The 14,901-nt window shown below is 38.2% G+C and overlaps 1 protein-coding gene across 2 annotated transcripts in view; it reads left to right on the top strand.

Moving 5' to 3' along the window:
* Positions 1–14,631, top strand: part of INO80D (INO80 complex subunit D) — a 59,035-nt gene extending 44,404 nt beyond the window's left edge. For both annotated transcript variants that reach the window (XM_019523475.1, XM_019523474.1), the window contains exon 12: positions 1,536–14,631. In XM_019523475.1, coding sequence (XP_019379020.1) covers positions 1,536–2,704 — 1,169 coding nt within the window. In that variant the 3' untranslated portion in view covers positions 2,705–14,631. The remainder of the gene's footprint in view (positions 1–1,535) is intronic.
* The last annotated feature ends 270 nt before the right edge of the window (positions 14,632–14,901 follow it).

The following is a 14,901-nucleotide window of genomic DNA, read 5'->3' on the forward strand; positions in this document are numbered from 1 at the left end:
TACAAACATTGAGCTGAGGAAGCAACCAAATATATTCATTTTGTTTAAAGTCTGCAGTTAAAGGCTCACCTGCTTATTAGTTCTTGAAAGTATAACTTTTAAGACTGGAAGTGCACCATCATCCCACTATTTATATATGACATCTAAGAATAGCATAGTTTAGAGGACCTGTGATCTGCTTGGTTTTGTAGCTAGTGCTATAGAAGTAGGGTGACCATATGGAAAGCCAGAACATCAACCAGGAAATCCAGAACACTGCACTCCCCCCACCGTACACCTATCCCCCCTCCTGTGCTCTTCAAGTCGGTGAGAGCAGGCAGCAGTATCTGCCTGCCTGCAAGACAATCCTCAGTACTCCAACTCCTGGCCAGACTGTATCCTGTGTCCCTGCACTACTAGGATACCCGTTATAATTCCCAGCAGCTGGCCAGGACCAGCCTCTGAAATCCGGGACTGTCCCAGCTAAAGCGGGACATATGATCACCCTATGTAAAAGTCTTAATTTAGCCATCATTGTAATAGCTAACTTTACATTCTTCTGCATGTCATCGTCACAGTTTAATCAATCAAATTCTCAGTAGTAACATTTTTCCACCATCAAGGGAGTCTGGAATAACAGACATAGTCTGTGCCAGTCATCAAGGGAAAGCAGAAAACTTATTAACGGCTAAAAAATTTGCTTTAGAGCTGAAAGACAGCTGCATTTTCAGGTATTAGACTTCAGCATTCAGCACAGGGGGCCAGAGGTTTGGAAATGAACCACCAAGAGTTGGGATCCTAGTGCAGAACTATCTAAGCTGACACAAACTTAGACCAGGAGTGCAGGGCTTTAATCCTGTTAGTATCATTTCAGTGGTATTTTAAATCAAGTTCACATCAGAAGAAAAATTGATTTTTTGGACTGATATTATAGCATTATGCTTTACAAGTGCCTTTTTATTTAAGCTTGTGTGGCTCATATAAAGCTAATGACTATTTAAGACTTAATGGGCGCATCTACACAGGACGTGTTAATGTGTATTAGCTTAATTTAATGTGCATTACAGGAGTGTGTCTACATGTGCAAGCCTTAATGTGCATTAAAAATAGTAAAATTAGGCAAATTGCACCTCAATTTGATACCTGAAAATTGGTTAAAGTGGATTAATACACGTGTAGATGCAGCCTGGTACTAACTTTAGTGCTGGGTCTGCCCAGCCACTCGGGGCACATGGCAGTGCTGTAGGGACACCTGCCAAAGATCACTTAATGCACATTAGCATAATGCGCATCAAATTTAGTCATGCTTAAATGCACGTGTAGATGCTCCCAGTGTATAGCATTTACATTGAAAAACCTTTCTCAATGAGAACAAGAAGACTTTTTATTTTCCTGCCTCATACCTCTGATAAGGAGAGGGTTTTTTCCCCGTCTGTACCATGAGTCAGTCTGAAAATGTATCATGTTTTTAAACTTTTTGGACAACTGAATTCCTAGCATCACAATGTCACATATACTTGTGAAGAACACACTAATTTCTGTACTTGTTTCTGTAGGTAAAAATGGAGACCTCCTTCCTACTACAGAGGAGGCAGAGGAACTGGAACGAGCCCTGCAGGCTGTAACTTCTCTTGAGTGCCTAAGTACTATTGGAGTACTTACACAGACAGATGGTGTGCCAGTTCAGGAGCTATCAGATAGAGGGATAGGGGTGTTCTCCACAGGTGCTGGAGCTCCAGGAATCCAGTCCTTGAGCCGAGAGGTTAACACGGACCTGGGGGAGCTGTTGAATGGGCGCATAGTACATGATAATTTCTCCGGTCTGGAGCTGGATGAAAACTTGCTCCGTTCTGCTACCTTGTCCAATCCACCTACGCCCCTGGCAGGGCAGATCCAGGGGCAATTCTCTGCCCCAGCCAACGTCGGCCTTACTTCTGCCACTCTGATAAGCCAGAGTGGACTTGGGGAGAGAGCCTTCCCAGGACAGTTTCATGGACTTCATGATGGCAGCCATGCCTCCCAGAGGCCACACCCTGCCCAGCTGCTGAGCAAGGCAGATGACCTAATCACCTCACGACAGCAATACAGCAGTGACCATTCACACTCCTCACCCCATGGAAGCCATTACGATAGTGAGCATGTGCCGTCTCCCTACAGCGACCATATCACATCCCCCCATACCACATCCTATTCTGGTGATAACTTGGCAGCTACATTCTCAGCAGAGATGCCCATTATGGCACAGCACTTGCTCCCAACACAGCTGGATGTGCCACTTAGTGGGGTGGTGAACCCCAGAACTCACTGGGGAAATCTCCCTGTCAATCTTGGTGATCCCTCTCCGTTTAGCAACCTTCTTGGTGCAGATGGACACCTTCTTTCCACTTCCCTTTCCACACCACCTACCACCTCGCACTCAGAGACCACACAGCCTGCCTTCGCCACTGTGACCCCCAACAGCTCCAGTGTGCTTCCGGGGTTACCACAGACCAGTTTTAGTGGCATGGGTCCTTCCTCTGCTGAACTAATGGCCTCCACTTCCCCCAAACAGCAACTCCCTCAGTTCAGCGCCGCCTTTGGCCACCAGCTGAGCTCACACAGTGGCATTCCCAAGGACCTGCAGCCCAGCCACAGCTCCATAGCTCCTCCCACAGGCTTCACAGTAACAGGTGCCACAGCTACTAGTACCAATAATGCATCTGCTCCCTTCACCACTTCCAACTAAGCTTGTCTGTCTGTCTATTTACAGGCAGATGGGGACCCTGTGTTTTCTATCTTCTTTCCTCTTTCTTGTCCTCCCCTTTTCCTTTTAAAGTTTTTTTTTTTTTTTTTTTTTAAAGACGGTGTTAAAGCTCTGCTTCAGTCCTGACCAGGGTCACCCCTCAGTGAACCTTGCTCTAGTGTTCACATGTGCTTTTATGCACTGGTGCTCATTTACTATGGGCAGGTTCACCATTGCCCAATAATTTCCTTAAGGATACAGCACAGTTACTGGATGTAATTGATCTTAGCAGTAAGACCTAGAAATGGGAAGATACCTCAGATAACCATTGCACGTTACTGTTTCCTAGGGTTCCGATCAGTGCTTTCCATCCCATTAGCACATCTAGGAAGTTTTCTGTGGGCAGAACTCACTTTTTTTTTTGTTAAGGTAGAACATGGCATGGAAAATTGGCTCTGCACTTTGGTTTGATAACGGTGCACTGAAGCACTACATCAAGACCATGGTTCAATTATTAATATTGACAACTTAAAAATAGTTTTTTGACCTCCTCTGTGTGCGTGTGTGTGTTTGGGGGGAGCAGTAGTTTCTTTAAATCTTTGAGGAAGGTAATTTTCTCCTGAAATCAGTCACTGTTCCTACTGCATGCTGATTTCCCCCTCCCCTATTTAAGTATGTTGAGCAGAGAGGGGATTGAGTGACCAGGGCAAATCAGCTTTGCCTTTTTTCCCACAGCACTGAGGATTGTTGCTGTTTACAAAGTTGGCATAGGGAGAGAACAGAGAAAAATAGGATTGAAATAATGATGTAGTCAAGATTCCCATGCAGAAATTCCCTCCATTGCTGAATTACTGTGGCCTTGTAGTGTGGATGGTTTGCCTTTTCAAATATGACTGTATCCAGGAGTCCTTGCCTGGCAGGTATCTCCTAGCTGAAACTGGAAGAATCCTATGGTATGCTACCTATTCAGACAAGTCTAGGTTAAACCCCTTTGGTAAGTTTAAAATTGATGAATTTCTCACACTCTTTTGCTACTGATACTCCTTCTGTAATAGTAGTGGTTTTGTACTGGGAGCCATACAGTTTTTGAGACATTTGTGAGATTGTTCTGTATGGGGAGCCGAATGTATGTAGGTACTGGCTGCTGTGTGTGAATGATGATCACCCCTAACCAAAAGACAACTTAAGCAAAATATGGAGATAATGTGGATAGAAAGAATTTCTTACGATGTTGCTCTTCTTGCCTGTTTGCTAAAGATAGTTTTTAGTCTTGCCTGTAATAACTTGAGCTCTTTATAAAGAGGTGGTGGATTTCTTTTATATCTTTTTTTTCCCTAAAGAATTAAAAAAATAAAATCATGAGGAGTTTACTTGTATCCGTTAATCAGAAAAAAAAAGCTTGTGACTTTATAAGGGTCAGACTATCTACTCTACTCTGTGACTTGGCTGACTAAAAACAACTGCTCAATAGGTATAAGAAGTCTCCACTGTTTGGTTTACTTCAAAGATGCATAGAAGATAGAAGAAGCATATCTTCCTCTCCTGTTGAAGACAGGTTTCATTATTTGTTACAATGTAAGATTTTTGGCTGCATATAGTCTAGTCTAATTTATATGATAAAAAGATACATAGAGAGAACACATCTAATGGAGAGGATTAATATTTTCTTCAATCAGGGGAACATTGAATTGAGCTCATTATTCCCTAGTGATGTTGAATAATGTGTTTTCCCTCCATTTGTGGACTCTATTTTATGTTAGCAGTCAGGCTCAAACCAAAATCCCCTACCCAAACAGTCTCCTCCCAAACTTCCTAAGGACAAGGATTGAAACCTAGCCTACCTCTGGTTTCTATCCCAGTTATTATAGCCATTCCCTTCTTTTTGACAGCCTTGTCTTTTTTTATTATTATTTATAAAGGAATAAGAATGATGTGTACATCCCTTGCTGAAACGCTAGTGGAGGGGAAAACATTTTTTTGCTTTTGACATTATGAAATCCGTATTTCCATATTTAGTAAAACAGGGCATGATAATATATAATACACCCTAATATTGTTAAGTGTGATTTTAAATGTGCTTGTAACAGATGTGAATGTTTTAAAATCATGTAAAAGGTTGAAATGAAGCCTAAACAATCCTGCTTGTGATTGTCATGCTGGTTGAGGAATCCCCACTGATATTGTGAAATGAAGCAAAGCTGACCGAATTTTTTTCCTGTATTGTCTTTTTGCGTGCTGCCCCCCATACTACTGAGGAAACATATTTTGTTTGCAGATGCTTCTCACTGTATCATACCTTCTTCAATGTTTGGGATTACTGGCTGACAAAGAAGGGCGAACAAATGTACAAAATGTGTAGAGGTCAGTTCTTAAATCTGCCTATTTTACAGCATGTTAAAGTGAACCAATTCAAGTGATTGGTTTAGGACCTGGGCCATGAAATACTGTTTGTATTTCATCAAAATTTGATCTGGAACAGCAGCAGCCCTTCTTACTCCACTTTTTCAAACAGTGAAAAACATGCTTAAAGGCCAGATTCTCTTTCCGATTGATGATGGTAGGCATCGTGGAACATTTTTTAGTCAAATTTATTTACTGTGGATTTACATCAGTGTAACTTGGAACAGAGCCTAGCCTGTAACCCAATAATTTGTTTAGGCTGGTATTTTCAAAACTGCCTAAAGAAATGAAGATTCATAATTTCTGTTCGAAATTGGCCAGAATTATGTACCCAAATTCCCTTAAAGCAGCTTAAAGATCTTCTCCTTAAATCTCAGTTTCATGCATCCCTTGGTGATTTCTGCCTAAACTTCAACTGCATAACATTTTTCAGTGAGCAGAATAAATTTGCACTTTTTTAAATATAGTTTTTCATTTACATGTATTAGAATAGAGATCTGCGTGCATTTTTCCTGAAATGGTCAAGCTTGTTGTTAGTTGCAGCTTCAGTTCAACTGATTTAAATGTAATCAACTTTAGGACATTACAGTTTAGGAAGCAGTTAGGATTTCAGGTTCTAAATGTGCAGTGAGTTCTGTGCGAATGAATCTCAACTTCTGCAGAGAGCCTGTTGATTTCACTGGAGTTCTGTTCACCTAACAGGATCACCACCCTACTAATGCTGGAAGCAGTAAGCTCAAGGACTGGGGGCTTATCTAGCCAGACACTTCATTCCTGCCCCTCCAGGAATTAAGATTTTTCCACCTGAGGTTTCACATGGCCTTTTAATATAGTTCCCTAACAGCATTCAAGGAAAGTATACCTTCTGTAATACAGCAATTAGCACAACATTCCTCTTTCACCAAAGAGTCCATGTAGCAGTTCTAACCCTTTCATTTTGAACACTTGATATTTATATGCCACTTGTGCAGAAAACAAGTGGAATAAAACTTGTGTAGCCCAAGGGTTAATTTCTTTACGTAAAGTTCAGGTTTTATAGAATGAAAAAGAATTTGGCACGGAACAAAATGACTATAAGCAATAATTTTATTTCTGGTGGTAATGTAATACTAGTTTGTCTTGGCACAGAAGCGTAAGTTTTAAAAGAAATTACAGTTGTGACGCATTTGTCAGGACAATGTGTGGAGGCCAGTGAGGGATAGCACAATGCCAGCCTGGTTTATAAAGTAGTATCAGTTAATGTTTGTATGGCTTGCCTTTACCTTTGAATTTATTGAGCAAACTTCAGTGTCATGCGCAGGCTTAGCTCCCATTGGCATTAATGGGTGCTGCATTTGTGTATGGATAGAGTCTGGAACTGATTCATTGCCTCTACTAGTTGCTGTATTATTAGAAGCGTCTCTAAAAAGTTGCATCATCTCAGCCCTCCCCTTTTGCCATAATGCTGTTTTGTTTCCTCTCTTGTGCTGATTGCCTTATTTCTTTACACATCAGTACAACTTTTGCTAATGTTTAAATGTTAAACATTTGTTCAGAAAAAACAGATTGTTATTCTGCTTAACCCGTTGAGTGATGGCCTGTGCAAAAGATAGGCTCCTTGGTGGCATGCAGCAGGTGAATGAAATGAGGGATTGTTTTCTTTGTAATTCATAGTTCTTATTTCTATGGTCATTTCCTGAGAAGTTTATACCTACTGGGCAAAATATTGGAGATGAGATTGAAAGTACAAATGCAAGAGAAATGTCTCTTCTGTTGTGAATGATTGAGAGCAAGGGGAAAATCTTTGTTTTAAAAATAACAGTTTCACTGGGAGCTGCATTGCCAACTGCATGATTTTCTTTTTCTAGCTGTCATTCTCAGTGGCTGCGTCTACATGTGCGGCAGACTGCATCCCCACAGTTTTTCTCAGACACTACTTACTGCTCAGTAGCAATAGGTGACTGCTCAATAGCTCATTACTACTGCGCAGTAGTGGCGCATCACGGTTAGTGCCTGCCAGCGCTACTGCATAATAGCTCACTGCTACTGCACAGTAGTGTATCATGTAGACTCACCATGAGTGATTCCAATGTTTAGAAATCAAGTCTGATTCTCAGCAGGGGTCAGTGGGTCATCTCTGTTGGCTCTGGTAGAACTGCACCAACTTGCCTGAAGATCTGTTCCCTACAATGTACTCAGGAACTCAGAACAGAACTTAGTTTCTAATAGGTTTCTCTGACCCCCTCCCACATCCAGTTCGGCTTTGATTTTCTTTGCTGGGAAGAAAGAACTTCATGAAAGAGGATGAAAATGAATTATTTTGAAGGGGCATCTTCACTGCAGAGTTAGTTCAAGCAATGGACATATAGGTCATCTTAACCCAACTGTCATCAGCTGTACTGCAAAGCCCTATCTGAGTTACAGTGTCATCATGGGTGTTAGGCTCTTCTGGTTGTGTCATCAGAACTTCTGGGCCAATTCCTATAGTGCTGTGTGCTGGAATAGGTTGAGCTCTTTTCTAGTGAAATTTTGTGAGCTTTTGGGCACTTGAGGATATATGGGAAGATATTGAAGGGACTGCCAGGCTCTAATCCACCTTCTTAGTCAGTTGGCCAGGGTTAAAAGTCTGAATATTTTCTTTTGTATGCGGACAGGAAGGAGGTTAGGAACAACACCTAATTAAGAATCCAGACTAAGCTTGCAGTGAAGACATGCTCTTGAGATAGGCAAAGGAGTATCCTTAAGTACGGTTTTCTTCCAAAGGTGTTGCTTGAATCAGAGGGTTTCTTCCATTTTTTGCTTGCTTTTTTGCCTTTTAACACAGTTTTGTTTTGGGGATTCATAATAAAAGTTTGGAGCCTAGAGCTATGGTGCAATAGATGAGAATATTGAGTAAAATGATATCTCATGGCATATTGTGAAGTAGCTGCTGAGAATACTGTGTAGGTTTTGCCACCAGGAGGGGAGAGAAAATGTGCATGCTCAAGAAAGTTAAATGAGCATTTTTCTTCCCAGAAGTTTCTTGTATTTTAAAGTAAGTTATTTGTAGAAAATCACCTAGAAAACTTCTTTGTATCTTTCTTGTTAAAGAAAAAGTGTAATAAATACCCACAGCAGGAGTCCTTCCAAAGTCAGGTGTGGATACAATGATGGAAAAGCCTTCCTACTTAACAGAATTAAACCAAATCTTTTAGAGTGGATTAATGAAGGTATTTAGTTCTAGCAAAAAGTTAAAAAAACAAAACAAACCCTAGTAAAATGAGGCAAATATACTGTTTACGTGACCTAATATTTTGGGGTAGAATGAAGCTTCCCATTGACAAAGGAAAGCAAATTACAGCAACAGAAGATGACAATTTTTTTAACCATTGGGGGCTGCATTTCTAGGTGGAAGAATAATTGCTGAGTTCAGAGACTTAATAACTAAGCAAACCTATAAAATGTTCCTGTATTTGACTGTCATATTGCAGGTTGGAATTTTTTGCTTTTTCCTCCCCTATTTTATTCTGGTTTCACAATGTTCTGCTTTTCTTGCCATCGTGTAATGAGGCTATGTAGTGGAAGTGCAGAAGAAGGAAACAGGCTTTGCATTGCAGTATGGAGACAGTGTTTGGAAAAATTACCCTGTCTCTCTTTTCCCTTCACTCCCCACTTGTTTAGGTAACCTGAAGTGCACATGTTCGTCTTCCCTGGCTCCTAGAATTCAGTTTGAAAATTAATAATATAAAGTCTAGGCTTTGGATTTTACAACTATACATTCAGTGTACAGTGGTGCATTCTTTATCCCCCTTCCCCTCCATACCCCCCCCCACAGCATACACATACCACATACATACACATGCACACAGCATATGGGTATGAATTGAATACACATGTTGAACTTGGTCTAGTAATGGTAATATTTTTTGCCTACCTTCAGGTTTTTTTTAAGTCAGTGCTCACTGAAGTAAACTCCAGCTAGGCAGTATTCCTAAACCTCTCCCCAAAAACTAACTGTGGTGCAGATTGCTTTAATGCAGCTCATTGCTACACTATTGCATCTACTTTGGAGTAGACTGATTTACCCTGAAATGACTCTCTAACCTGCATCTTCACGTATAGTTGGTTCCAGTGGAAATAGATCGTTGCTGAAGTGATGGGCAGTTTGGTTCTCATATAAAGAATCTACACCTATTTAGAAGGGGTTGAACCAGTTTCTCTGAACAGTGATTATTTTCACTGTACAGTTTTGGGTATGTCTCAGGGATTCCTTGTGGAAATAAGGGCAGTTAACATAAAAAGTAAATAGTTTTAAAAGTAAATAATAATTTAAGGTAGAGCGTCATCTATATGAGAGCGCAAAAAAGAGAAATCTTGTTCAGTTTTATAGTCCACAGTGTCTGGCTTAGGGACTTTCTCTTCTCGGGGCTCTCATCTCAAGTTCAACATACAGAATCTTTTTTCATCACGCTCAGCTTTAAACTTTTATTTAAAGATACCCTTCCCCAATGAGCTTTCAGAATACTTATTGTAGATTTTAAGAGAAATGGTATATTAATTTATGCTATTAACATCACCTCATAAATTATAAGTTTTATACTAAAGCTGTATTGAGTGTAATGAATTATGTTGCATATGTGTTTTTAATAGCTATAAAATTATATACAAGCTTTTTTGGAGAAACAAAAACTAGTGAAGCACCTTTTTACACTGGATCTTTGCCGTGTCAAGGTGTACAGCTATTCTTTGCTACCTTGCAGATTATATATATATATATATATATAAAAATAAATAAAACGGTATCCTGTATCAACAAAACATAGACTCTTTTTAACCCTTATATTACCGCTCCTGTAACTTTTTTTTGAGTGTTACATTCTGCAATAATTTATCTGTGGTTTGTACCTATGATGGTTAGAAGTTTAGTTACAGGGTAAATAGATCAAATTAAAAATCCAACTACTGTAGCTGGAAGTTGTAAGCCAAGTCTGTAAGACTTTTTTTTAATGTATTTATTCCAGTTAGCTCTGTGAGTTGGAATTTGAAAAGACAGAACATTAAATCTAGGAATCCACAGTGTCTTATTCAGGAACTTTTCCCCTCCTTTCCTCACAAAGGAATTCCCACTGTGACTTATATATAGAATTAGACTGCTTGTGTGCATGTATGTATTATATACACACACAAAAAATATGCATTGGGGGGGATGTATGTGTGATATGAATGTGTATATTGTATGTAGGTCATAGTTTTTGTAAAGAGAAACGTAGTTGAGAGGTGACGGAATGTATTGTAGAAATGTGAATATTTAGTAGGGGGTTATTATGTCCTCACTATTGTATAAATAACCAAACTCTCTACTACATAGTCTTCTGTTATAAGGCTAACTCTGATATCATGTTGATTTTATTCTTTTTGATTGAACTGCATTGAGCCCTGTTAAAATGTCATGAAAATACCAGGCTCCCAAGACAGCCTTTTTTTAAATGGTTGGGAAGTAGAGGGGGAGATGTGGGAGTGGTATTCTTAAAGAAAATTTGAAATGGAAGATATATATTTGGTGGCATGGGTATATATGGGAATTACTGTACCTTTACGATAATATTCTGATTTAGAAAATGTTGCCAATCCGTTGTACTTGTGTCTTCAGATTCAAAAGATTTGTGATAGGTGATGTTTATGAACTGATCTCCATTCTCTTAAAGGGTTTTGTTCTAAAGTAGTCTGCTTTTTTTTCCAAGAGAGGTCCACGTGTCATTTTCACCCTATGACATTGGTATTGGGAGGCTTCAATTTATACAAAACAAATTCTATTTTAAATCCTGGGAGTTTCACTTGTGCTGTAAAATCCTAAAAATAAATTATGGCCATTCTTTTTCATCATTTGAGAGAAATTTTACCTCTACGAGAGTTCTTAGATGAGTTGCAGGACAAACCAGAACATTCCTACTTACTCTCTTCCTCATCCTAGTAGTCATCATTACACTATGCAGGCCAGAAAGAATAAAAGCGTAAATGTGTCTTCTGTTGCTATTACTTTGCATCATGAAAACCCTGTAACTTGGAAGCTCTGTTTTAATAACAGGTTTTTAATGTTGCAAAGATCTTTTCATTCGTTTTTCCAAAACTTTTAAAAAGAGAAAAGCAGTTGTAAACCAGATCTAATTCTATTGAACTAGTTTTCCTTCATTTTCCAGCCTTTCCCACATGCTTTGTTTTTTCTTCTTCCTGTACATATGCAAGTAAAATGGTAGGGAGGTGGAAATTGTTTGAGGCCTTTTCCTGTCATTACCTAATGGTAATGGGAATTATCAGTGTAAATAGCATAAACATTTTATGAATTTTTGGGAAAGAACAGACCCATTTTGTGTATACCTGTACAGAAAGATGCATATGAATGTGGACTTGCTCTACTATTGTACAACAAATGCATATAAAAGCAACAGATCTAATTCTGTATATACGTGTGTTGATGTGCATATGCAATATATACTGTACATATATATCACACACGTACACGCTATATAATATGTATGTGTGTGTGAGAGAGATCACAAAATGTGTGTAAAAGATAACAGCCTTGTCTGGCACTGTTGCTTCTAGTTCCTTTGAGGGATTTGGGTGATCTCAGTTGCTGTGATTTGAGTCCTATCATCATCGATCTTCTATCTGAACCCTCAAACTGGAATTTCCTTCAGACACTTTTGCTTACATTTATGCTATGTTAATACTCTATAAGGCCTCTGCCAATACCCACCTCTTCTGCAGCTCTGTTCCATTACCTTCATCTCAATTACACTTCTGCCCCAACATTGCAAAATCTAACTTTCCATCAGTTTCATTGTTTTAGGGTCTGATTCAGCTTTCCTTCAACTCAGTAAAAATACTCTTTTTGACTGCAGCAGCAGCAGCAGCTGAATCATACCCTGGTTGGTCACTCTCAGCTGTCCTGATAGTTTGTTTAAATGCAGAACTTTCCACATTTTCAATAGCATGTGATTTATGTCTGTGACCATTTTTTATTCTTCATTCTGAACATAAAAAAAAGATGTACAAGCTGCTATCTGAAAAGTTAACCTAACCACATGGTTAGAATTAACAATATGCATTTATAAGACAAAAATAGTTTTGTGTTGTTTTTTTTTTAAATCAATCCCTTTTTTTCTCTTTCCTGATAAGGGAAGATTCGTATTTTGTTTCCCATACTGCAGCCTAATGTTCTTTTCCATGTTAGTGAATACATCAGATGTATCAAAAGAAATACACCTCTCTTCTTTCTACCTTCAACAGATTAAAAAAATAAAAGTAACTTTATGGTTAGCCATTAAAATGGTTAAATCAGTTATCTTGCATCTATTCATATATTTAAATTATTTGACTTATTCAGGCAGCTCTTGTATTTCTTTTTTATTAAATATTTTAATTCATTTCTGGTTAACTAGAGATTCCATAACCTTTTAGAGCATAATAACAGTTACAAGCCAGCTTGGTCACATTGGAAGTGCTGTTGCAACCCCTGGCTTACTGTACTTCAGTTTTGAGGAGAATATTCTAATTCTGTCATTGAGTCTAATTACTTCTAATATTAATGTGGCATTATTTTGTCACAATTCATCTCTGGAATGTTGTCTTCCCTGCAGTTCTATAGGGTAATATAACCTATGTAATGTTCTAGCTAAGCTTTCATGCACTCATACATGAAGAGTTTATATTACATATGTTGGGGCCTGTGTATGGGTATAATGTCTATGTACTGTGTGTGTATTTATGTACACGCATATATATTACACACAGTATTTCAATTTATGTAAATGTGGAGAACCAACACATTGGTTCTCTCCTGCTATATACTCATGCATATGTGTATTAAATATGTACATAGAGTGTAGATATCCTGCATATACACATGTATATGTGTGTATCTTGGTTGGCAATTTTTTTACATTTATCAAAATGCTGTCCCTTCTGGAATATTTTCACTGAAATTGCATTATATGTAATAAATGAAAAAAATAGTTCATCAAAATTTTATTTAAAAAAGGAGACTCTTAATTATCTAAAGATATTTGTAATTGTCTTTTATCTGGAAAGGTGAGTGTTACAAAACTGCCATTCATTATATCACCATAAGAAAGAGATGGAAACACCAGTTTCTACATGCTTATTCCTCTTTGAATTTTCTAAAGTTAAGGCTGTAATGAGGTTTTTTTCATTTTTAACCAGTTATAAAGTTTGTGTGTTCCTTAAAATGTTTCAATCCATATTTTTCATTGACCAATATTTTTTTTTTCCTTTCCACATTCAATAATGCTGATTTCACTAAGGAGACTAATATTCTCCTGCCTCTGCAGGGAAAATGTCAGCTCATTATTATTGTGTCACACTTAGCTTACCTTGTAGAGGGTGAATTTCCATAAACAAGCTTTTAATTTATTTAATATGAAAGACCATCACTAGGACTTTTTTTTTCCTCCAAAGAATTTCTGCAGTCATTTTCTCACCTTTTCATTTTTCCCCCAACCAATACATCTGTATGCAGGTGGGGAGAAATGAATGACAACTAAAATGCTGTTGCTTTGAACAATTAGTAGTAAATCTCTTTGTTTAGATGTGATAGAAAAGAAGGCAAATGGACAATCTGAAATGTTGGAATGGAACAGTGCACTCTCTTTAAGGCTGTCCAGTAGAAGTTGGTGTTTGTGTCATTTTAAAGGTAGCTTGATCACAGCTTGATATCAGAAACAGCCTTGTAACAAAGAGCCTCATAACAAAAGTTGGCCACTAGAGTTAAAAATGTAAACAAGTTGCAGTGGGAAGGCAAAGTGAGGCAGTGCATATTGAAACCAGTGAATCACGGCTTGCAAACATAACTGATTTTGAAGTAACTGCATGGTAGCAAGGATTAGCAGTCTCTGTACCCCTTTCATTGTTCCCTTTCACCCCAACAAACAGATGTGTTCAACATGCCATACATTGGGAAAATAAACAATTTACATTAAGAAAAATCATTAATGACTGCTTAAAGGGAACATACAAACCTGCACTGCCACATCCTGTATCATGGTATTAGCTATAAGACTAGCTAGTATGTGCAAAAAGCCCAGTCCAGTTTGCTTCTGCACATAGATTGCTTTTAAAGAATGTGGTGAATGGGGAAGAACAGTCATTTCATATTCAGTCCTTAGCATCTGTAGAAACTCACACTAATGCTTTGAGTGCTGAAGCACTTGAGAACTGCATTCCAGGGGTGGGTAGCAAGGTTGGTGTTTGTACTTTCCCTTTAAATAGGAAGAGTTGGCTCACATGTTCCTCATACTTCTCAATGAATGTACTGTATTACCATTTTAAAATCAATGAAATGATAATAGATTGGTCTCCTTTTGTTATCTGGTCCTTGTTTAATTTGTTTAAGGGTTTTTGTATACAAAAGTTTACATTTTTATGTATATTTTTCTTGTGTAAAAACTGATGTAATATGTGTATAAAACACTGTATGTATTATCTGTATATAGTGTGACAAAAATGATTTCTTTCTTTCTTTTGGATGTATTAATAAATCTTGCTGTGAAGTAGTTTTGTTTACTATAGTCAAATCCCTGTCCCAAACTTTTACTGGCTCGTTCAAGACCATTAGTACTATTTTATTTAGCTAAGTATTTTAGTTGGCACAGGTCATAAATATCTAATGTACAGATAATTTCTACATAGCTGAATCTCTGCTTGAAAAGATCTCTGATATAATTCTGCTCACTTGTTTTTATGCTGAATTGTAATCCCATCATCTTCAATGGAGTTGCTTTTAGTTAACAGACAAGAATAAAGGTGTTAGGGCATGTTCCAGA

This window comes from Gavialis gangeticus, unplaced genomic scaffold (assembly GCF_001723915.1).
Source record: "Gavialis gangeticus isolate Ggan-Ray unplaced genomic scaffold, GavGan_comp1, whole genome shotgun sequence".
NCBI lineage: Eukaryota > Metazoa > Chordata > Crocodylia > Gavialidae > Gavialis > Gavialis gangeticus.